Consider the following 26,023-nt stretch of genomic DNA (forward strand, 5'->3'; position numbering starts at 1 on the left):
GTACATTCCCCTAAGCTTCATACCCTGGCTTCCCTTAGAGGGTATCAACATAAACTTAACATTTCCTTATTTTCTTCCCCAATGTTACTTAAAGCAACTTGGAAAATGAGACAACGTTCTTTTAAATTGGCCAGAACTTGATTTCTGGCTCTGTCACCAGTTGTTTTACTTAAACGATGACTGTCCATTTTCTCATCTGAAAGCAGAAGCAAATCGTGAACCTACAGGAGATGTTCTGTAAAGAACTCACGAGGGCCTGGATGTGCATGGCAGGAACATAGAAGTCAATAAATGTTAATTCTCTCTCCTTAGTGTAATTGAGGCAAACTGTATCGCACACTAATAACCTACATGAAGAAAATAAAAACGGGGGTAGGAAGTTAGGAGTAGCTGACTTTATAATGCAGGTTCTGAATTTTCCTAGTAAAAGCCACTCAATACTCTTAGTACTGAAACCACAGTAAACCCAAGTCGTCTTGTACCATGCATGCATACAGTGGCCGGAAAGGAGCATTTTTCCCCATCTGCAGTTCTCTTCTAACCATGTTCCAAAAATTTATAAAGAATATTTTTACTTTATGGCCAGTATGTTTTCTTGTTGCCCTGTCTCAACTAAACTTAGAAAAATGAAGCAGAGGCTGTCTTCAGGAAACTTAAAATAATATAGCTCCAAGATTATAAGTATTTCAAAACAAAAACTTTTATTGACAACATTTACATTTCTTAGGAATTATCCAGAATTTAGCACCAAAATAAATTTGTTAGTTGCAAGACACATTCTATTAAAAGATCACACCACTCACGCAGTTTCTATTGGGAATGCACAAGAACAGATTAAACATGCTCATAATCCCACATAAACAGTCTGAAACACACACGTCATCTTAGTTGACAGCTTTAAAAAAATTAAGCAGAGACGAAACAACAAAAAAAAATCCTTGTCTCATCTGTAGGAATCGGAAGCGCATATCCATCCTTTAAGACACAATCAATTCTTTCAAGATCCATTCTTCCTTATTCAAACCCTTATGCCCTTTCAAAATTAGAAAAGCCTATCTGTCACTTAAAGTCTTAGATGGGAAAACAAACCCGACGTAGAAATCCATTTTCTTGCTTTTTCTTTATTCTTCTCTTTTGCTAGGTCTTCATGAATGACCATCTTTTCCTATTTGATTCTCAAGGAAAAACAGACTGCCACAGATTCTTCCAAGAACACAGGAAAGCCTAATGTTATCTGACAGGTGTTATAAAAGTGGAAGATTTCACAATGCTTAAGCCAAGAATTGGGATGGTCCATGCATTAAGCAAGAAACCTTCTCTCAAACTGTCTCTCAAATTGTCTCTTTCCAAGATTCGGGACTCATTTTAAAAGGTGGTATCACCTTGAAAATTTTTAGTGTAGCTAATCAAAGAGAGACCAAAAAGGAGGACTTCTACACAATCTCCAAATGAATGAAAATGGGAGACAGTGTAGACAAAACCAGCTACAAAACCATATTATTTGTGGTTTCTTCCTTTATACCTTCATGGGGAAGTAAAAAATTCCTACTGGGGAGTATTTTCTTTTTTTAAGAAATAATCTTTTCAATAGTGAATGCATGTAAAAATAGGACATTCAATAGGTACCACAGGACAGAGTGAAGAGGATGTGCCCACTCCTCCCTGTCTCTTGCCATCCAGTTTCTTTCCCTAGAGATAACCACCATTACTAGTTTATTGCTTATCCTTCAGAAATATTCCATCCATTTACAAGCACAACCATGCACTCCACATGCCCCACAGACTACTCCATCAATGGACAAAGAGAAGGCAGACAAATGAATCACAGACCCCTCAGATTTGAATTTAAAAAAGTCTTGCTTTCAAACATAATTAGTTTATTTGTTAAGGAAATGTTTCATTTGCACCATAAGAGTAGTATGGTAAAAAGAAAGATCTATAAAAATAATGAAGGATCATAGGGAAGACAATCTAAACTGAGTATTAGATATTGAGAACACATTTTAATGTTTCCAGTACTGTTTATTACCTACCACCAAAAACAATGAATTATATAACTTGGAACACTCCAGACCCCAGAATGGTCTTACCTTTCAGAAACTAAGGTGACCTGTCAGAAGTTATATAAGACATTGGGGGCATGTCATGTGCAAAGCCCAGTCAAGAAGGAATCTTGCTTTCAAAAAGATATAAGTCTTTTACAGGAGAAAAAAAAACACATACTTAACTACTAAACTACAGGTAGTATTCACACCAATAAATATTGAGTGAGAAACTTACATACAGTGCATACAAGGCATATAATGTCTGACACCTAGGAAGTAAGTGATAGCCACTGTTATTATAAAATTACTACTAATGAAAGTAGAGGCCCTAAAGAAAGATGATAAAAGGAGCCTAGAGTTGATGGGCAGTAGGGAAACCTTCCAAGAAAAGATCTCTGAGGAAGCGATATTTAACCTGAGACTTGAAGAATAACTGGGTAAAGATGTGAATAAAGAACATTCCAGACAGAGAAGGCGGCACACATGGATGTGAGGTGGAAAGCAGGTTGTATCTCTGCTGGGATGTAAACCGGCCTTGTCTGCGTCCATTCCCAGCAGCTCTGTCTGAAGGCTCTCTATTGCCAGCTCAGCTCCCACGTGGCCCACCATCACCATCCTTCTGCCCTAGAGGATACTTACTGTGATGTGGGAATACTCAGGGCAAGGATAGGGTGATGGAAAAACTCCCCTCATCTGGCACAATAAAGACCCAAGTTTTTTTTGTTTTGTTTTGTTTTGTTTTCCCCCCCAAATGAGACAGAGTCCCACTCTGTTGCTCAGGCTGGAGTACAGTGGCACAATCTTGGCTCACTGCAATGTCTACCTCCCAGGTTCAAGCTATTCTCCAGCCTCAGCCTCCAGAGTACCTGAGATTACAGATGTGCACCACCATGCCCAGCTAATTTTTGTATTTTTAGTAGAGATGGGGTTTCATCATGTTGGCCAGTCTGGTTTCAAACTCCTAACCTCAAGTGATCTGCCAGCCTTGGCCTCCCAAAGTGCTGGAATTACGTGTGTGTGACATCACACCCAGCCAAAAACTGGATTTTTAAGAAATGTGGTCTTTTATTATACCTTTAACGGGGGTATCAAAAACAGTGCTGAGAATACAGCAGACACAGGCCTATGTCTCATGACAGAAGATACACGTGGAGCCTGGACATAAGAAAGGCAATTTGAATACCATTTTCCCATGACATTCCAAAGAGCTCAAGTTTAAAAAAATAATAAGAAGAAAAATAAAAAACAAGGACTATGTTCATTCTTGCATTGCTATAAAGAAATATCTGAGGTTGGGCAATTTTTAAAGAAAAGAAGTTTAATTGGCTTGTGGTTCTGCAGGCTGTACAGGAAGCATAGTGCTGGCATCTGCTTGCTTCTAGGGAGGCCTCAGGAAGTTTACAAACATAGCAGAAGATGAAGGGGGTGCAGGCATGTCACGTGGCAGAAGCAGGAGCAAGAGGAAAGGGAAGGGGAGGGAGGGAGGTGGCACACAGTTTTAAACAACTGGATCTTGTGTGAACTCAGAGAGAGAGCTCACTCATCACCAAGAGGATGGCAAAAGCCATTCATGAGGGATCTCCCCCGTGATCCAAACACCTCCCACCAGGCCTCACCTTCAACATGAGATTTGGGTGGGGACAAATATCCAAACTATATTGGAAAAAAACAAAACAACAAAACAAAGAGCTCAAGTTTAGCACCTTGTTCCCAAGGGAAAGGGCTGAGCTCAGTAACTCTTAATTTTGGATGACAACTGTAATAAAATCCAGAAGAAAACGGAGATTCTGCTTTAAAACAAATGCTATAGGCTTAACATCGGAAAACAATGCTTCCTATCTTGTGTCTATTTAGCAGTCTTAGCCTTACAGTTACACCAAACACAACATGCTGCTGGAGAAAAACAGAGAAAAGGTTTACCTAAGACAGCAACTATCACCCTGCTGACTATTTGCATGAAATTATGAGTAAGTTCTTAGATATTGGTTGTAAATATAATGCACAACTGACAAAAAGCACCGTCTTAAATGATCCTTTACATGCCACTCTCTCTACCCTATTAAGATGCTCGTTGTTTCTTTGATTTATCTGATAATAAATTTTTGATGACTGGTAAGTCTCATAAAATTGCTCTGGTGCTGACTATACTGATTAATAAGTCTGAAGAATCGAAACTGTCAGGAATTCATGTGTAAGAATAAGTTACTGCCAAACATCTATTAGATATTCCATAAAATATGGAATAAAAAGGTTGATCTGGTAATTTTATCTTGGATCCATTTTCCTGTAACAATTTGTATTCAGGGTCATCATTGTCTTCTATTGCCTTAAAAAAAATCGATAAAGTAAATTCAGATGGGAGGCAAATTTAAGAATTAAATTGAATTAAAAAATAATTAATTGATGTCAATAATAAAATACGTTTCCTAGAAAAATAAAGAACTGAGGATTAGAAATCATTGTTAGGACGACCCTCAGAGATGATCTAGTTTGAAACTTGAGCTTTGCAGATGGGGAAGCTGAGGTGGGTGGGATGAGGTCATCTGCCATGAGAAAACTGGCACTAGAAGCCACCTCTAAGATGAGCAATCTAAGAACACTCCGATGTATATGCCATATATATATATGCCGTCTGTATGTTTTTTAAAAATGTTACTTTGATTTTAAAAAGTTCAAATTTATAATAAAAATCAATCCATTTCCACCTGAAGTCTTTTTCCTCTAACAAGTCCTATCTATATGCCTTATTTCCCCTTCTTTTTCCTTAGTGTTTCACAGAAGAGTCACTGTCTCTTTACAGCATGGTGCATCCTATGAAAACAAGCACTCCATCTTTAATACCGCTCTCGGCATGCTGAGAAAGCAAGCCAGCTTCAATTACACGAGAAGAGAACTGTGTCTCTTGATAGTATCCACTAATCCATAGATCTCCTGGGACAAGGTAGGAAAAAGGAGACAAAAATCATGAGGGCTCCAGATGTGGTGACCAGAGTCCCAAGATGGGACAGGAAATCCTGACTCCACACGCTATGGGTCAAAACCCTCAGAGGGGTTCAAACCAGAGCGACTCCATCTTGAGCGAAGGCTAGGAAATGAGGCTGGGACTTGCTGGGCTGCACTCCCAGAAAGGTAGGCATTCCTAGCCTCTAGATGCTTACAGTTATGGGAACAGACTGATAATGTTGACTAAACAGACCCAGACTTGGGAGTGTCCTGATATCCTGATATCTGGAGAACAAAGGCATTCCTAATTTTGCTTTAAAGATAATATTGATTCTTGCAAAATACAGTAATTAAGAAAATTAATCCTCTATCACAAACCCTAGTAGCAGAGCACATCTCCCCATGGTCTTTTAAAATCTTTCATACACACACACACACACACACACACACACACACACACACGCATGTTACCTAGGGTGGACACACGTTCCTCCTCTTACTTTCGGGAATGCCCTACTGGCCATGGAGTAGCTGTTCTTTTACCAGTTTACCTTCTTAATAAACCTACTTTCACTTTGCACTGCAGACTCTGGATCTTTCTTGTGCAAAATCCAAGAACCTTCTTTTGGGGTCTGGATCGGGACCCCTTTCCTGTAACAAAACTCCAACAGCCATCAGACAGGACCACACAGGTCCCAGGTTCCACACATACTGGAGGGGGTCCCATCACATGACACAGACACAAAGACCCTCCACACCACACATGCCCTGCTTAGATTCTAGTGAAGGAAACAGTGGGGGCTGGTACTCTGTGGAACCCTCCCTTCATGAATTCTCTATCAAAGAGCACAAAGAGGCAGTTTGGTAGGTACTTTTCATTCCTAATGCATCTTCAAATTTGAAGCAACTTTTGTTTTAATAGGGACCATTCTTAAAAGATTAAAAACAGGCCGGGCGCGGTGGCTCAAGCCTGTAATCCCAGCACTTTGGGAGGCCGAGACGGGCGGATCACAAGGTCAGGAGATCGAGACCATCCTGGCTAACACGGCGAAACCCCGTCTCTACTAAAAACACAAAAAATTAGCCGGGCGAGGTGGCGGCGCCTGTGGTCCCAGCTGCTCGGGAGGCTGAGGCAGAAGAATGGCGGGAACCCGGGAGGCGGAGCTTGCAGTGAGCTGAGATCTGGCCACTGCACTCCAGCCTGGGCGACAGAGCGAGACTCCGTCTCAAAAAAAAAAAAAAAAAAAATATTAAAAACAACACAGACCCCTCTGCCATTCCTTACAATGAAATAGTGGTAAATGTGCATTTTTGGAGAATAACATGATGTTGAAACCCAAGTCTTAAGAGTGGGATGGGTGTGTGTGTGTGTGTGTGGTACAGGCATGGGTCAAGACTTAGCCATTTAAACGCACTGGCTCATAAACAGAATATGTCTCCCTGTGAAGGTGTAGAAGCTAAAGATGAAGAGAGGAAAAAGAAGGAATAAATTCATAAAGAAATGAATGCCATTTCTGGGCATCTGAGTAACAATAAATATTTCATTCTATTGTGTTTATATATTATTTGTGTTTATAAGGCTCATGGTATTAAAAAATAGCCCAGAAAATACTATTTTCCACTATGATGGTTAATTTGTAAATCTTCTCATTGGGAAAACAAACAATTCTATCGCCTTTGACATGCACATACTTTTAACTGATGGTGTTTATATCGAGATTGTGTAAACTATCATTGAAGTTTTGGTTATTTTATATGGCAAATTTACCAAATACTTTTTTGTTGAAGTCCTAACCCCCAGTACCTCAGAATATGGTGTCAACAAAAAGAGTACCCTTTTGTACTCTGTAAAATATTTGAAGAGATTTATTCTGAGGCAAATATGAGTGACCGTGGTCCTGACACAGTCCCCAGGAGGTCCTGAGAACATGTGCCCAAGGTGGTTGGGGCGCAGCTTGGTTTCATGCATTTCAGGGAGGCATGAGACATCAATTAAATACATTTGAGAAATACACTGGCTTGGTCCAAAGGCAGTTCAACGATTCAACTTCAATTCAATTGCTCAACTTCGAACAATTCGAAGCTGGGTCTTCCAGGCTTTAGGTAGATTTAAACATTTTCTGGTTGACAATTGGTTGAGTTTGTCTAAGACCTGGGATTAACAGAAAGGAAATGCTCAGGTTAAGAGAAAAGATTGTGGAGACCAAGATTCTTGAAGTCTCATAGTGGCTGTCCTTAGAGACAACAGATGACAAATGTTCCCTATTCAGACCTATAAGGGGTGCTAGACACTCAGTTCATCTCCTCAGGATTGGGAGGGCGATGAAAGAAAAAGATCCAGCTATGCTAGCAGAGATTCTTTACAGACGCACGTTTTCCCCCACAAAGGATGGCTTTGCAGGGCCATTACAAAATATGGCAAAGAAACATGTTTTGGGGTGAAATATTTTTATTTTCTTCTTTGTCATGTAATGTTATGCCAGAGTCAGACTGGAAAGTAAGTCAGGATATATAGGGTTAAATAAAACCCATCTGATGGGAATTTACGGTTTGTAGAGCATGACTCCCCAAACCCCTAGATAGGAATTTGGGCAAGATAAAAAAAAAAATCAGAGTTTAGTCCTTAATGGTCATATTTGGAGACAGGTTTTTACAGAGATAATCAAGTTAAAATGCAGTCATTAGGGTGGACCCTCACCCTGGATGACTGATGTCCTTGCGAAATGGGGAGCTTTGGACACAGAGACAGAGATACGTAGAGAGAAGATGACGTGAAGAAGCACATGGGTAAAAGGGTCATCTCAAGCCAAGGAGAGAGGCCTTAGACAAACCCTTCCCTAACTGCCCTCAGAAAAAACCAACCCTGCTGACACCTTGATCTGGCACTTCTGGCCTCTAGAACGTGAGACAATGAATTTCTGCTTTTAAACCACGCTGTTTGTGGTGCTTTGTTATGGCAGCCCAAGCAAATGAATACAAACAGTAAAGACGAAATCAGCTGTCACCAGGAAAAGAAAAAGAAACACTCAAAAGCGACTGTACTTATTCATTAACCTGCCATAAAAAATAACCAAAACTTCAATAATTTAATTTCTAAATAAACACTACCTAATTGGATAGAGAATATAAGGTATGTGCATTCTGACAATGACAGAATTGCGTATGTTCCAAATGAGATTATTTAGACCAGGTGTGGTGGCTCATGCTTATAATCGCAGTACTTTGGGAGGCTGAGGTGATCGGATCACCTGAGGTCAGGGGTTTGGGACCAATCTGGCCAACATAGTGAAACCCCATCTCTACTAAAAACACAAAAAAATTAGCCGGGCATGGTAGTGTGTGCCTGTAATCCCAGGTACTTGGGAGGCTGAGGCAAAAGAATCACTTGAACCTAGCAGGCAAAGGTTGCAGTGAGCCGAGATCGCACCACTGCACTCCAGCCTGGGCAACAGAGCGGGACTCCGTCTCAAAAGCAAACAAAACCAAATGAGATTATTTAAAAATGAACTGTTACAGGAAAGCAGTCCCGATACAGACCCCAAGAGAGAGTTCTTGGATCTCACCCAAGAATTCAGGGCGAGTCCACAGAGTAAAGTAAAAGGAATTTTATTAAGAAAGTAAAGGAATAAAAGAATGGCTACTGCATAGACAGGACAGCCCCAAGGGCTGCTGTTTGCCCATTTTTATGGTTATTTCTTGAGGATATGCTAAACAAGGGGTGGATTATTCATGCCTCTCCTTTCTAGACCATATAGGGTAACTTCCTGACATTGCCATGGCATTTATAAGCTGTCATGGCACTGATGGGAGGGTAGCAGTGAGGATGACCAGAGGTTACTCTCATCGCCATCTCGGTTTTGGTGGATTTGGCTGGTGTCTTTACTGCAACCTGTTTTATCAGCAAGGTCTTTATGAATTGTATTTTGTGCTGACCTCCTATCTCACCCTGTGACTTAGAATGCTTTAACCGTCTGGGAATGCAGCCCAGCAGGTCTCAGCCTCATTTTACCCAGCTCCCATTCAAGATGGAGTCACTCTGGTTCATGAGTCTCAGAGAAAACTATGAGAGTGGATAATATTTTCTTCTTGACTACATTTTTAAAAAATCAAGAGTCTTATAAACAAATAATATAATATGCAAACACAGTAGAAGAAAATATGGCAAGTTATTTCCTTAATGCTTGATGAATACATTGAGGCATGGATAAATGCCTGTGAACATAACTCACATTTAAGTTTTTTATCTGATAAAGTTGATTGAAACTCCTTTCACAGCATTTTGCATTTTAATCTAAAATAAATGACAACACAGAAGAACCCTTAAGTGCCAAAAATTAAAAATTTAAAAAACCCCACAAAACCTCCAACAATGCCTGGCCAGAATAAGACACCAAAGCTCAATAAAAAACCAGCATGTAATAAAACAAGATATTACTGTGTAGAGATTAGAAACCACAGACAGTTTTGTTTGATTATAAAAGCGCCACTTTTAAATTTATCTCTCAAATAAAAACAGCAAATGCAGGCAATAATTCATCTTAGCTGAATAGAAAGCATCAAGCATTGAACTTTTAAGATTCCTGGGAGTTAATAATCAATATGTAGAGTTGACCAATTTCACTTCATTGAGGTCAATATCCAATAGTTCAATATGATTATATCGAATGAACAGCATCCAAAAAGAGTTCAGAATAGCTCCTCTTGAAGAGAACATAACCTGACACATTTTGGGATTTTTGGAGTATGGATGGACTCTAGCTGATATTTATTTTCCTTCTGTCAAGTGAGACAAATTATCTATATTCTATTTATCTGAAATTGATATTGCAATGTATCATGCTCCATATTAGGAGCTGTATAAGGCATGCCAAATGCAGGCTTGATAGTCAACAATCGAGTGAGGCGGATGGAGAAGGGAACAGGGGAAAGAGGGGACTGGAATAGGAGGACAGAGATACACACAGAGAGACTGAGATAGTTTTACTCTTTAAAGTCCTATGGAAAAGTCTTTTGTAGTGCAGGGTTCAGGATAAATCTCTCTTCTCCCTTTGATGTTGCAGCTGTAGTTTTTTGCCCCTACGCCCCCTCTAATAGCTATCCACAACTCTTCAAAGGTAAGCACACCAGTCATTGAATAAAATGCAAATTGCATTGAGTAAAAAAGGCAAGGAGCATAGAGTTTTTTCTCACTGGTCAAACCCGGGCCTACCAGGTCCCAGTCAAAGCTCTTAGGCAAGCATAGAGTGCTGGAGGACTGACCACATTAGAGGACCAGAGGAAAGCAGTGAAGAAAGCAACGTGGATATGGGAGGGTACATTTTCCAAGTCTTTATTTGCATCTACTGCATATCACAGTGAAAAACATTCCAGAACAGGACTCGAATAAAATGGAGTCTTACTAGATGCCTTCAGGAATACAGCTAGTCTCCTGAAGCTGGTTTTTGCACCTTAGTAGAGTTTCACCTTTTACTTTCATAGGATTAGGGGACAGAAGTTCTCAACTTAACTCACAGAATCCAAGTGTCTCAGAAATATCAAATGGGAACAAGGACATTTAAAAAACTGAACCATTTTGCATGAGCTATAAAATTATAGAAAAGTAAAGCCTCAAAAGCCTATGAAATCATATATTGAATAAATTATGAAAATGCAAAAAAGGGGAAAATATTAGTTACCTGTGAAGTATATATGAATAATAGTGTTAACCAAGTTACAAGGCAGAAAACAAAATCCTTTTAAATGCAAAATATACTAAGAAATCTATCAAAACACTTAGAAGAGAGTAAGAACTGTTATGTATTCTTCCTTACATCGTCTGTATTCCTCCTGTCATATTAAAAAGGGAAGTAACAATTTAGCAGGGTAATTAATGCCTCATGACCACATATAGGAACAGTTGGGCAATTAAACCAAAAATCAAACTATTATTATTATTATTATTTTGAGACAGGGTCTCACTCTGTCACTGAGGCTGGATGGAGTGCAGCGGTGTGATCTCAGCTCATTGCAACCTTGACCTCCTGGGCTCGAGGGATCCTCCTACCTCAGCCTCCCGAGTAGCTGAGACTACAGGCATGTGCCACCATGCCCAGCTAATTTTTTTCATTTTCTATACAGATGAAGTCTCACTATGTTGCCCAGGCTGGTCTTGAACTCCCTGAGCTCAAGCAATCCTCCTGCCTCACCTTCTCAAAGGGCTGGAATTACAGGCATGAGCCACTGCACCCAGCCTTCAAAAGTTAATATTACAAACTGGCTTACTCTTATTCAGTAGGATAAACATTCTGGAGCTCTTTGTGTTTTAAAATGTGATGCTACCTAATTTTGTCATTGAAGTTAACATGAAATAAGAGATGTGATACAATACCACCCCAAATATAACATACTATATGGGTTTCCCTTTTCTCTAATACTCTTTAGCAATACTGGTTAAATGCAACACATTTTCTTGCAAATAGGTCCAGAGATGCCAAAACTTTGAGTCATATATTATGGATAAAATGTGATAATGCATTTTCAACTTTAAAAAAGAAAACATAGTCCGGGCGCAGCGGCTCACGCCTGTAATCTCAGCACTTTGGGAGGCTGAGATGGGCGGATCACGAGGTCAGGAGATCGAGACCATCCTCGCTAACACGGTGAAACCCTGTCTCTACTAAAAAAAATACAAAAAATTAGCCGGGTGTGGTGGTGGGCGCCTGTAGTCCCAGCTACTCGCGAGGCTGAGGCAGGAGAATGGTGTGAATCTGGGAGGCAGAGCTTGCAGTGAGCCAAGATCGCACCACTGCACTCCAGCCCGGGCAACAGAGCAAGACTGTCTCAGAAAAAAAAAAGAAAAAATAATATAAAAATGTAGCATTTGTAAAGAAAATATATATCACCAGGAAGAGAATACATAGTCAACATTTAAAAAGCAAAAACAATCTTTATGTTAAAAGCCAGGTGCGGTGGTGCACGCCTGTAATCTCAGCACTTTGGGAGGCTGAGGCAGGAAAATCTCTTGAGGCCAGGGGTTTGAGAGTAGCCTGGGCAGCATAGCAAGATCCCATCTCCACAAAAAAATAAAATAAAAAACTAGCTAGGCATTGTGGTGTGTGCCTGTAGTCCCAGGTACTAGGGAAGCTGAGCCAGTGGGATTGCTTGAGTCCTGGAGATCAAGGCTGCAGTGAGCTATCAGGTCGCCACTGCACTGCAGCCTGGGTGACAAAGTGATACTGTATCTCTAAGGGGAAAAAAAAAAAAAAAAAGCTTTAAAGAAAAATAGTTCTTCATTTTTATGTCTACTACACAGAAATATTGTTTTTCTGTGGCTTAATCTGAGCTATTTTCAGATACAGCAATGAAAAAGAAGAGTCTACATTGTTCTACACACTGATTGTCACTATGCTCAATTTACTAACCACAAGAAAGATCCTGGAAATTTAACCCTCTCCTCCATCTTTGTGAAGATATTTATAAAACCATCTGCTAGCTCTGTGCACCCATTTACACTTCATCATATGTTTATTAAGCTTTTCTTAGAGATAATTTCCTGCAGTGAAGGGCTATTTTAAAATGAATGGGCTCACCTATTAGGTTTGAAATGCCCTAGCTTTTTGGTGAACCAGTTATATCAGTGAAGTTATTTAAAGGATTTCTAGGCCACTGACTCAGCAGTCATTAGAGGATATAGTAGTTGCTTAATAAAGCCCATTTATGTCCATTATAGCTTGTAACAGGTTTGCACAGAGTGCAGAAGAAAAATAAAACATTACTTAGCTTTAATTTCACAAGTAAAACCATGTGAAAAACAATAACCAACAGCCAAAAGAATGCTTCCTTATAAATCAAACAGTATGGTTTATTTGGCTAGATTTCTAATAAAGAGGAATTCTTAGCTTTTATCTCATGGTTTCCCACCATTCACCAAAGACTGCTTTATTAAAATGTTTCTGTTAACTAATATGAATAATAGTACGGCTGGACTTCATTTAAGGTTAAAAAAATGGCACACACAGAAAACAAATTAGCAAGGAACTTTCCTGGAGAGAGAAAAGAAAGGTGAAAAAGACAAGGCAGAAATGACGAGGAAGCATGTTTTGAGTGATGCCATGCTGGAAATGAGGCTTTAGGACTGCCATGCTTGGCAAATTGCAGTTTTCACGATGACGCCTGTTTGCCAAATACCTCTTTCAACGGATGCATTTTCAGCATAACATTTGTCAAACCTCTTCTTTTGTTAACTTGTTGACAAGAGTTAACCTGTCAGCTCTTAAAATGGCTTGCAGTTGCTATCCACGTTCCTTGATGGAAATGTGGAAAGTGTGAGTTACCCCCTTTCACAAAAAATCTTGTCAAGGGTGCTGACTTCAACCTGACTGTCGCTCCAAGGGGGAGAAAAATCTACCTTCTGGAAACTTAACAAGTGGTGAGTATTCCATCATAATTCTGCTTCACAGAAATAAAAGAGGTCAAAGAGACAACCACCACCAAATAAAGAGTTAACACATGATTGTATAACTCAGCAACAGTTTAAAAACATAATGATGTGCGTAGGATGTGAGCTTCAACCACCCAACCAAGCACGTCATTTTATGCTAACCAGCAACTCAATGACACCAGCCAACAGGTTCCCCTGTGGAAGGCATGAAAGATGAACAGAGAGCAGCTTCCACCTGAGACACGATGAAGGGGCCGTGATTAATGCCCCAAAATGTCACTTCCAAAGAGCCATCTCTGAAGTACTGTACCTCAACATCCTACCAGCCACACCCCTCCTGCTTAACGGAACAAGTTCCCGTCTTCATGAAGCTAAGTCATCTCCAAGTATTTTAATTTTAATTCTGCTGACACACGAATTCATTGTTTTGTTTCAAGCATCCATGTCTCCCCTTGGAGTCCATTAGAGCCTATAAATCAGATCATCCATCTTCTCTGCCCTAGACTCAGAAGAATTTGAGGATGTGCCCCGAGGAAGGTCACTGTGAACGCTGACCACAGACATGAATGAAAAGAAAACATTACGGTAAGTTTTTTCATTCTTTATTCCTCTCATTTAGGTAATGGGTTAACTGGTTAGAAAAAAGGGGTTGGGGTGGGGGAAGGAGGAGGAGGTTCACAGGCATTTTAAGTGCCAAAACCAAAAGTATGCTTTCAATGGTAGTCTAAAGATAGACAGATAAATACACATCCGCAACACACAGACACTGATAAATATATAAGGATTGCCTTTAATAAAGGGGAAGTACGCGGCTTAAACAACAGAGACAAAGAAGTGAAAAGCAGGAACTGTAAGTTTTAGAATAGAAGACCAAAACTATGGCAATTAATGTGAAATTTGCTTTTTTTAAAAAAACTATGAGTATCATGAAAAAACTGCCTCCCCCCGAAGGCTGCCACATATAAAATATTTTTTAAAAGTCACCAAGTACCTGCTAATTTGCATAATATTTTTCAGATAGGATATTAAAAATTCCCTAATTATGAAATGGCTGCTTCAAACCAAGAGGTGAGTTGGGTTCTAATTATATGAGGATATACTAATATAGTACAGATCTGTTCATATAAAGGAGGCCCTTAATTTTGAAAATCAGTGTATGTTAATCTGGTGAAACACAGCAGTGACATTTTTGTACAGTTATTGTTATTTTTTTAATGACTAAAAGTTTGACTTATTGTCTTATCGGCTAACAGTCCATTTTTGGCTAGTATGTTTGACAAAGGGATGACAACAGCTACTACAGGAGAATGAGAGAAGGCCAAAAAACTCAAATACACAAAGTAACCAACCCTCTTCTCCTTCCCAAGGAGGAGAGAAGAGAACTCACAGCAGGCCCCCGCCCTAGCAGAGCTCATGTCCCTTGTGACCTCCCAGCAGAGGATCATGTCGATGCCCCTAAAAGCAGCCATTATGGAACCAACTGGTCCCAGTGGAAAGGGGGCAATGGCTCTCCTATGCTTACTGCAGCTTCTGCTTCTTTTTTTTGAAACACAGTTTCACTATGTCACCCAGGCTGGAGTGCAGTGGCGCCATCTCAACTCACTGCAACCTCCACCTCCTGGGTTCAAGTGATTCTCCTGCCTCAGCCTCCCTAGTAGCTGGGATTACAGGCACCCACCACTACACTCGGCTAATTTCTGTAATTTGAGTAGAAATGGGGTTTCACCATGTTGGCAAGGCTGGTCTTGAACTCCTGACCTCAACTGATTCACCCACCTCATGGTGAATCTCCCCATGATTCACCTCAAAGTGCTGGGATCATAGGCGTGAGCCACTGCACCCAGCCTACCGAAGCTTTTGAATGTTGACTTAACTGCATAAAAAGTAATCCAAGTCTCCATGAGGAAATGAAACAGCAAAAGTTAGCAGACACATTGCTTAGACTATGCCAACCCCCCAAAATAGGATGTTAATAACAGACATAAAAACAGATATACCAATTACGTTATAATACCTCTCATTTATCCAGAATCCTAACCATGTTCAAATAAATTAAAATAGTCTGTAACAGTCCAAAATGGTGATTAATTTGCTTAATAATTACTTTGAGGTAATACAAAATCCATAAACTCACAATTCAATCTTTTAAAATTAAAAGCACTTTCACATGCAATGTATTCTCATCCTCTGTAAATTATAAACTCATCTACTGAAAATTAAAAATTGTTAACCAGAATAATAGAGAATTTCCTCTAATTCCAGATGGCTAGGAGTTTGTTCATGTATTTTTCTGTATACTATCATATACAGAATAACTTTTTTCAAGATACCGTACAAACCAAGCTCTAAATAGCTTCCCATTTACTAAGAAAAAAATAGAGCCCTCTAAAACTCATGATAGGAATGATTAACAATTTAAAAGGAACAAGATAAACAATCATCTGCTAATTTGTGACTATATTTTCACACATTTTCATAATTAACTAATTTCCAAGGGTGAGCTATATTCATATTTTTTTAAAAAGATTGAATCTGTAATAACTGTACGTATCTATATGGCTTATGAAACAATTAATACACATCCTATACCTATTTCACATTTTATCCTTAAGGTAAGTCTTTAGACTTATATTGTAAGTGTCACAGTATTGTCTAAAATAATCTAAACCATGCTTTACATTGCTTTTATATAGGAGGATACGGTATCGTTTTGGCAATTTTAGTATATTTCGTTTTAAGGCGATTGTTCATTTTTCTTTTCTTTTTTTGGGGATGGAATCTCGCTCTGTCACCCAGGCTGGAGTGCAATGGCACAATCTCGGCTCACTGCAACCTCTGCCTCCCTGGCTCAAGCAATTCTTGTGCCTCAGCCTCCTGAGTAGCTAGGATTACAGGCGCCCCTCCGCCATGCCCAGTTAATTTTTGAATTTTTAGTTTCACCGTGTTGGCCAGGCTGACCTCGAACTCCTGACCTCAGGTGATCCACCCGCCTTGGCTTCCCAGAGTGTTGGGGTTGCAGACGTGGGCCACCGTGCTCAGGCAGGCCATTATTCTTTACAGCTTGTCTTCTCTGTTTCTGTCTGGTGGAAACATGGCCCCAGCAATGTCTGACCAGGAGCATGGCGCTCAGGCTGCAAGACTACAGGAACGCAGTCAGTCATTTCTGGGCAGAGGTTCTGCCCTGCCAATCAATCCTGACCTACTGGCCTGGCACAGATTCACAGGGTTTTATTGAGTGTGGGACATATTTCTGACACCAAGGAAAATAAAAAAGAAAGAAACAAAACTCTTAACTAAATGTGACCTTTAGCAATCTTCTATCTTTCTTCCAATAGTTGGCACATTCCCAAAGGTTGGTGCCAGGCTGGACATGGTGGCTCATGACTGTAATCCCAGCACTTTGGAAGACCAAAGCAGTAGGACTGCTTGATACCAGGAGTTTGAGACCAGCCTGGGCAACATAGGGAGGCTCCGTCTCTGCAAAAAATAAAAAATTAGCTGGGCATGGTGGTAAGTGCCTGTAGTCCCAGCTACTTGAAAGGCTGAGGTGGAAGGATTGCCTGAGCCCAGGTGCTTGAGGCTGCAGTGAGCTGTGACTGTGCCACTGCATTCCAGTCTAGCAATACAGTGGGACTCTGTCTCTTAAAGAAATAAATAAATTAATTAAAAATAAATTTTAAAAGTTGACGCCAGACACAAAAACAGATTACATTTAACTGTGGATGTTTTTGTCTTTTTTGTAGATGCTTAAAATTATACTAGATCTCAGCATTTGGGGTCAGGTAAACATTGTGATAAATGACAGTTTGTTTTGCAGCTGGGGATTGGGGTAAGGTAGGAAAATAATGATGGTAGATATAACAACAGAAGCACGTGGAAGTGGCAGAATTCCTTTCAGCCTTGACACATGGAGGAATAAAGAAACAGGAATGGTGAGGTTTTTGGGACAGTTTTGCACAGACTCCTTTCACCTGGAGTGAGGACTTGAGGTATTTTGGTGCTGTGACTTTAAGCCGGCAGATTCCGCTTCCTCTCCTGCCTTTTCCTTTTCTCTAAGAGATTATCCTCTCACTAGAGTAAAAGCTTCTCTGTAATAGAATGACGCATTGCTAGTACTCTCTACTGATTTTATAAATAAACTGCTTAACAATTTTGTTCAGAACACTTGTAATTCTTTGCATTCACAGAAGAAAAAAATATGTTCTCATCTGAATGGTGAATTTCCTTAGTGCCATGAACATTCAACTAATTTAATATCTCAAAAATTCTCTAAAGAAAATCGGTAAAAATTCCCTTGAAAATGTCAATAAAAAACAATTTACAAGTAGAGACAATGACCACATGCTGTTTTTCTTGTTTTTGTTTTTTTCTTTTGAGAAAGGGTCTTGCTCTCTCACCCAGGCTCGAGTGCAGGGCATGACCACGGCTCAGTGCAGCCTCAAATCTCCTGAGCTCAAGTGATCCTCCAGAATAGCTACAATGACAAGCATGCACTATCATGCCTGGATAATTTCTTTTTCTTTTGTAGAGATGGGGTCTTGCTATGTTGCCCAGGCTGGTCTCAAACTCCTGGGCTCAAGCAATCCTTCAGTCTCGACTTCCCCAAATGCTAGGATTACAGGTGTGAGCCATACCACACCTGGCCAACATGCAGCTTTTAATAGAACATTTTAAAATGCTAAGTGTTAACTGCCACCAATAGGATACTGTCACATAATATTTTTAAAGACATAATTATAAATACTATAAAATCACAGTCTACTATTTCAGAAAATCAGAGTCTACTTACTATTTGTATGTCTCAGAACGGATATACTCAAACACATGGGACACACCAAGCTGGAACTGGTCTGCAATGGGGGTCACCCAGGGATTGTTCTCTGCTTTGAATACCTGCTTCTGACCAGTTAAATCCAAGTTTCCTGGAGGAAAAAAAAAAAAAAAGTGAAGGTCACTTCATCCAATACGGAGCAGGTCTAAGAAGTCCTTCTCAGTAAACACAGCCTAAGTACCCTAAATCAAACCCTAAGTACCTCCCGGATCATTTGATGTCTTTTAAATTTCTTAACCTGAGTCATCACAGGTACACAGTCATGACAGTACCTTGGCCCAAGAAATTAAGAACAAAGGAAGGAAGAAAGAAGACAGATGGAAAAGGGAAGCAGAGCGGAGGGAAGGAGATATTTGCTGCAGAGACAAAAATGACCTGTTCAAGATTAAGACAAGTGATAATATGAAAACCACTTGAAATTCTATCTTGACAATGTCAGTATGCATCACGCCTTGTCCTGGCTGATCTGGACCCAATCTGATCAACACCACTTTTTTCATCAATCAAGACAGCGTATAAATGGAGAAAGACAGGAATGTTACCCAAGTCAAATTGTTGTCACTCAAGTATAAGAGCATAAGCACATCTCGCAATCAGCCCTAAATGAATCTCATTAACATGGCAGTGTTAAAGACTAATGACCTTTTAAAATCATTCCTCATTTCATTCTCCAGCAATCCGTAAGGTCAGATACTAATATTACTTTGTAGGTAAAGAAATGGAAACTTGGGGGCGGAGCAAGATGGCCGAATAGGAACAGCTCCAGTCTCCAACTCCCAGCACAAGCGACACAGAAGACCGGTGATTTCTGCATTTTCAACTGAGGCAAACAGGATCTGGAGTGGACCTCAAGCAATCTCCAACAGACCTACAGCTGAGGGTCCTGACTGTTAGAAGGAAAACTATCAAACAGGAAGGACACCTACACCAAAACCCCATCAGTACATCACCATCATCAAAGACCAGAGGCAGATAAAACCACAAAGATGGGGAAAAAGCAGGGCAGAAAAGCTGGAAATTCAAAAAATAAGAGCGCATCTCCCCCGGCAAAGGAGCGCAGCTCATCGCCAGCAACGGATCAAAGCTGGACGGAGAATGACTTTGACGAGATGAGAGAAGAAGGCTTCAGTCCATCAAATTTCTCAGAGCTAAAGGAGGAATTATGTACCCAGCGCAAAGAAACTAAAAATCTTGAAAAAAAAGTGGAAGAATTGATGGCTAGAGTAATTAATGCAGAGAAGGTCATAAACGAAATGAAAGAGATGAAAACCATGACACGAGAAATACGTGACAAATGCACAAGCTTCAGTAACCGACTCGATCAACTGGAAGAAAGAGTATCTGCAATTGAGGATCAAATGAATGAAATGAAGCGAGAAGAGAAACCAAAAGAAAAAAGAAGAAAAAGAAATGAACAAAACCTGCAACAAGTATGGGATTATGTAAAAAGACCAAATCTACGTCTGATTGGGGTGCCTGAAAGTGAGGGGGAAAATGGAACCAAGTTGGAAAACACTCTTCAGGATATCATCCAGGAGAACTTCCCCAACCTAGTAGGGCAGGCCAACATTCAAATCCAGGAAATACAGAGAACGCCACAAAGATACTCCTCGAGAAGAGCAACTCCAAGACACATAATTGCCAGATTCACCAAAGTTGAAATGAAGGAAAAAATCTTAAGGGCAGCCAGAGAGAAAGGTCGGGTTACCCACAAAGGGAAGCCCATCAGACTAACAGCAGATCTCTCGGCAGAAACTCTCCAAGCCAGAAGAGAGTGGGGGCCAATATTCAACATTCTTAAAGAAAAGAATTTTAAACCCAGAATTTCATATCCAGCCAAACTAAGTTTCATAAGTGAAGGAGAAATAAAATCCTTTACAGATAAGCAAATGCTTAGAGATTTTGTCACCACTAGGCCTGCCTTACAAGAGACCCTGAAGGAAGCACTAAACATGGAAAGGAACAACCGGTACCAGCCATTGCAAAAACATGCCAAAATGTAAAGACCATCGAGGCTAGGAAGAAACTGCATCAACTAACGAGCAAAATAACCAGTTAATATCATAATGGCAGGATCAAGTTCACACATAACAATATTAACCTTAAATGTAAATGGACTAAATGCTCCAATTAAAAGACATAGACTGGCAAACTGGAGAAAGAGTCAAGACTCATCAGTCTGCTGTATTCAGGAGACCCATCTCACACGCAGAGACATACATAGGCTCAAAATAAAGGGATGGAGGAAGATTTACCAAGCAAATGGAGAACAAAAAAAAGCAGGGGTTGCAATACTAGTCTCTGATAAAACAGACTTTAAACCGTCAAAGATCAAAAGAGACAAAGAAGGCCATTACATAATGGTAAAGGGATCAATTCAACAGGAAGAGCTAACTATCCTAAATATATATGCACCCAATACAGGAGCACCCAGATTCATCAAGCAAGTCCTTAGAGACTTACAAAGAGACTTAGACTCCCATACAATAATAATGGGAGACTTCAACACTCCACTGTCAACATTAGACAGATCAACGAGACAGAAAGTTAACAAGGATATCCAGGAATTGAACTCATCTCTGCAGCAAGCAGACCTAATAGACATCTATAGAACTCTCCACCCCAAATCAACAGAATATACATTCTTCTCAGCACCACATCGTACTTACTCCAAAATTGACCACGTAATTGGAAGTAAAGCACTCCTCAGCAAATGTACAAGAACAGAAATTATAACAAACTGTCTCTCAGATCACAGTGCAATCAAACTAGAACTCAGGACTAAGAAACTCAATCAAAACCGCTCAACTACATGGAAACTGAATAACCTGCTCCTGAATGACTACTGGGTACATAACGAAATGAAGGCAGAAATAAAGATGTTCTTTGAAACCAATGAGAACAAAGATACAACATACCAGAATCTCTGGGACACATTTAAAGCAGTGTGTAGAGGGAAATTTATAGCACTAAATGCCCACAAGAGAAAGCAGGAAAGATCTAAAATTGACACGCTAACATCGCAATTAAAAGAACTAGAGAAGCAAGAGCAAACACATTCGAAAGCTAGCAGAAGGCAAGAAATAACTAAGATCAGTGCAGAACTGAAGAAGATAGAGACACAAAAAGCCCTCCAAAAAATCAATGAATCCAGGAGTTGGTTTTTTGAAAAGATCAACAAAACTGACAGACCACTAGCAAGATTAATAAAGAAGAAAAGAGAGAAGAATCAAATCGACGCAATTAAAAATGATAAAGGGGATATCACCACCGACCCCACAGAAATACAAACTACCATCAGAGAATACTATAAACACCTCTACGTAAATAAACTGGAAAATCTAGAAGAAATGGATAATTTCCTGGACACTTACACTCTTCCAAGACTAAACCAGGAAGAAGTTGAATCCCTGAATAGACCAATAGCAGGCTCTGAAATTGAGGCAATAATTAATAGCCTACCAACCAAAAAAAGTCCAGGACCAGATGGATTCACAGCTGAATTCTACCAGAGGTACAAGGAGGAGTTGGTACCATTCCTTCTGAAACTATTCCAATCAATAGAAAAAGAGGGAATCCTCCCTAACTCATTTTATGAGGCCAACATCATCCTGATACCAAAGCCTGGCAGAGACACAACAAAAAAAGAGAATTTTAGACCAATATCCCTGATGAACATCGATGCAAAAATCCTCAATAAAATACTGGCAAACCAGATTCAGCAACACATCAAAAAGCTTATCCACCATGATCAAGTGGGCTTCATCCCTGGGATGCAAGGCTGGTTCAACATTCGCAAATCAATAAACATAATCCAGCATATAAACAGAACCAAAGACAAGAACCACATGATTCTCTCAATAGATGCAGAAAAGGCTTTTGACAAAATTCAACAGCCCTTCATGCTAAAAACGCTCAATAAATTCGGTATTGATGGAACGTACCTCAAAATAATAAGAGCTATTTATGACAAACCCACAGCCAATATCATACTGAATGGGCAAAAACTGGAAAAATTCCCTTTGAAAACTGGCACAAGACATGGATGCCCTCTCTCACCACTCCTATTCAACATAGTGTTGGAAGTTCTGGCTAGGGCAATCAGGCAAGAGAAAGAAATCAAGGGTATTCAGTTAGGAAAAGAAGAAGTCAAATTGTCCCTGTTTGCAGATGACATGATTGTATATTTAGAAAACCCCATTGTCTCAGCCCAAAATCTCCTTAAGCTGATAAGCAACTTCAGCAAAGTCTCAGGATACAAAATTAATGTGCAAAAATCACAAGCATTCTTATACACCAGTAACAGACAAACAGAGAGCCAAATCAGGAATGAACTTCCATTCACAATTGCTTCAAAGAGAATAAAATACCTAGGAATCCAACTTACAAGGGATGTAAAGGACCTCTTCAAGGAGAACTACAAACCACTGCTCAGTGAAATAAAAGAGGACACAAACAAATGGAAGAACATACCATGCTCATGGATAGGAAGAATCAATATCGTGAAAATGGCCATACTGCCCAAGGTAATTTATAGATTCAATGCCATCCCCATCAAGCTACCAATGAGTTTCTTCACAGAATTGGAAAAAACTGCTTTAAAGTTCATATGGAACCAAAAAAGAGCCTGCATCTCCAAGACAATCCTAAGTCTAAAGAACAAAGCTGGAGGCATCACGCTACCTGACTTCAAACTATACTACAAGGCTACAGTAACTAAAACAGCATGGTACTGGTACCAAAACAGAGATATAGACCAATGGAACAGAACAGAGTCCTCAGAAATAATACCACACATCTACAGCCATCTGATCTTTGACAAACCTGAGAGAAACAAGAAATGGGGAAAGGATTCCCTATTTAATAAATGGTGCTGGGAAAATTGGCTAGCCATAAGTAGAAAGTTGAAACTGGATCCTTTCCTTACTCCTTATACGAAAATTAATTCAAGATGGATTAGAGACTTAAATGTTAGACCTAATACCATAAAAATCCTAGAGGAAAACCTAGGTAGTACCATTCAGGACATAGGCATGGGCAAAGACTTCATGTCTAAAACACCAAAAGCAACGGCAGCAAAAGCCAAAATTGACAAATGGGATCTCATTAAACTAAAGAGCTTCTGCACAGCAAAAGAAACTACCATCAGAGTGAACAGGCAACCTACAGAATGGGAGAACATTTTTGCAATCTACTCATCTGACAAAGGGCTAATATCCAGAACCTACAAAGAACTCAAACAAATTTACAAGAAAAAAACAAACAACCCCATCAAAAAGTGGGCAAAGGATATGAACAGACATTTCTCAAAAGAAGACATTCATACAGCCAACAGACACATGAAAAAATGCTCATCATCACTGGCCATCAGAGAAATGCAAATCAAAACCACAATGAGATACCATCTCACACCAGTTAGAATGGCGATCATTAAAAAGTCAGGAAACAACAGGTGCTGGAGAGGATGTGGAGAAATAGGAACACTTTTACACTGTTGGTGGGATTGTAAACTAGTTCAACCATTATGGAAAACAGTATGGCGATTCCTCAAGGATCTAGAACTAGATGTACCATATGACCCAGCCATCCCATTACTGGGTATATACCCAAAGGATTATAAATTATGCTGCTATAAAGACACATGCACACGTATGTTTATTGCGGCACTATTCACAATAGCAAAGACTTGGAATCAACCCAAATGTCCATCAGTGACAGATTGGATTAAGAAAATGTGGCACATATACACCATGGAATACTATGCAGCCATCAAAAAGGATGAGTTTGTGTCCTTTGTAGGGACATGGATGCAGCTGGAAACCATCATTCTTAGCAAACTATCACAAGAACAGAAAACCAAACACCGCATGTTCTCACTCATAGGTGGGAACTGAACAATGAGATCACTTGGACTCGGGAAGGGGAACATCACACACCGGGGCCTATCATGGGGGGGGAGGGGGGAGGGATTGCATTGGGAGTTATACCTGATGTAAATGACGAGTTGATGGGTGCTGACGAGCTGATGGGTGCAGCACACCAACATGGCACAAGTATACATATGTAACAAACCTGCACGTTATGCACATGTACCCTAGAACTTAAAGTATAATAATAATAAATAAATTAAAAAAAAAAAAAAAGAAATGGAAACTTAAGGAAATTAACTAACATGCCCAAGATGAAAAAGCCAGCGTGAAGACTTGAAACTGATGCTCAATCTCATACTCCTTATTTTTTATTTTTTATTTTTATTTTTTTTGAGATGGAGTCTTGTTCTGTTGCCCAGGCTGGAGTGCAGTGGCGTGATCTCGGCTCACTGCAAGCTCCGCCTCCCGGGTTCACGCCATTCTCCTGCCTCAGCCTCCTGAGTAGCTGGGACTACAGGTGCCTGCCACCAAGCCCGGCTAATTTTTTGTATTTTTTTAGTACAGACGGGGTTTCACCATGTTAGCCAGGATGGTCTTGATCTCCTGACCTCGTGAACTGCCTGCCTCGGCCTCCCAAAGTGCTGGGATTACAGGCGTGAGCCACCACACCCGGCCAATCTCATACTCCTTCTACAGTGTTTGGTGAGGCTATCAGGTTACATATCAATCTAGATAAGGCTGAGTTAATGAAGGTAGCCTAAAAAAGCCAGCAAGCACCCCTTATCTAGATATGCTCTGTTGACGACCAGTTGACTGGTTTTTTTTTTTTCTTTTTTATGTATTCAAAAATGGAAAAGGCAATGCGTGAAAGAACTTCCTAAAATGCACTCACCTATGAAAATGAGAAACAGAGAAAGAGAAGTTAGGCAGCAGGGATGTATGTGGAGGTCTGTCCCTAAAAGTCCTACTGAGGATATCAATTTTCAGACTTCTCGTCCATGGCCTGGGACTGTTTGAACCTAGAGATACAGCAATGATTCTTTCTAAGACACAACTGAAGTTATATGTTGTTGCTGTTCCCAGGCTCTACTGTCTATGTTTTCACAGATGGTAACTCAGGACAATGAAAACATATTCTGGGATGCAAGTATAGCACAAAGCAAATCATTGCCTAGCTGATCTGAGCTTCGGAAATGAAAGGATAAATGAAATTTTTTATGAGGAAGATAATGCAATATTGCTCCTTAAAACAAAATAATAGATACTTTGAATCTTTCCTTTTTGTTCTATGAACTTGCAACTATTCAGAAAAACAAAGAAAAGAAAAATGACTACAATTTCACAGAATCTTTTTAAAGAAAACAGACACTACTAAATATTAACATAGAGTAATTCATCATCTTCCCAAAGCTACTAAGAATTTGTTGGCGCTCGGTACAAAAATAAGCAGATCCATTTCTCTCCAAGATTGTCAATATTGTCAATTTCCTCATCTTAATGGTGAAACATCGTTAGTCAGATATTAAGTCACTTGGGAAATCAGTGAGCTTGATTCTCTAAACCATGAGTCAGAAAGCTGCCTAGGGCCAATGAAAACCCTTAGTGGTATGCATTCTGCTTAGCTGAGTATCTCACCTGGGTTTGATCTTGTTGGCAAGGGGCTGCCATTGATCTTTGTTTTTATCTTTACTTAGGGAGGGGGTTTTTAGAGTTCCAAGAATGAAACTGACCCCTTGTTTACATTTCTCTATAATTCTTATTTCCTCTTAAAATCTAGTTTGCTGCACTCAATATATCTTGTCTTCCATATAATTCCTTCACGATTTTTTTTTCTCCAATTTTCTCTTTTCCTAAAAATGAATATAATATACATTCCTGGAAAGAAGCCATCCATGTAAAAACAAGTCTATTTCTG

At 39.8% G+C, this 26,023-nt stretch overlaps 1 protein-coding gene across 2 annotated transcripts in view; it reads right to left on the bottom strand.

The window, feature by feature from the left end:
- RSU1 (Ras suppressor protein 1) overlaps nucleotides 1-26,023 on the bottom strand; it is a 237,398-nt gene that overhangs the window by 87,969 nt on the left and 123,406 nt on the right. For both annotated transcript variants that reach the window (XM_001093095.5, XM_028826023.2), the window contains one exon: nucleotides 18,197-18,329. In XM_001093095.5, coding sequence (XP_001093095.4) covers nucleotides 18,197-18,329 — 133 coding nt within the window. The remainder of the gene's footprint in view (nucleotides 1-18,196; nucleotides 18,330-26,023) is intronic.

The sequence above is a fragment of the Macaca mulatta genome, chromosome 9 (assembly GCF_049350105.2).
Source record: "Macaca mulatta isolate MMU2019108-1 chromosome 9, T2T-MMU8v2.0, whole genome shotgun sequence".
Taxonomy (NCBI): domain Eukaryota; kingdom Metazoa; phylum Chordata; class Mammalia; order Primates; family Cercopithecidae; genus Macaca; species Macaca mulatta.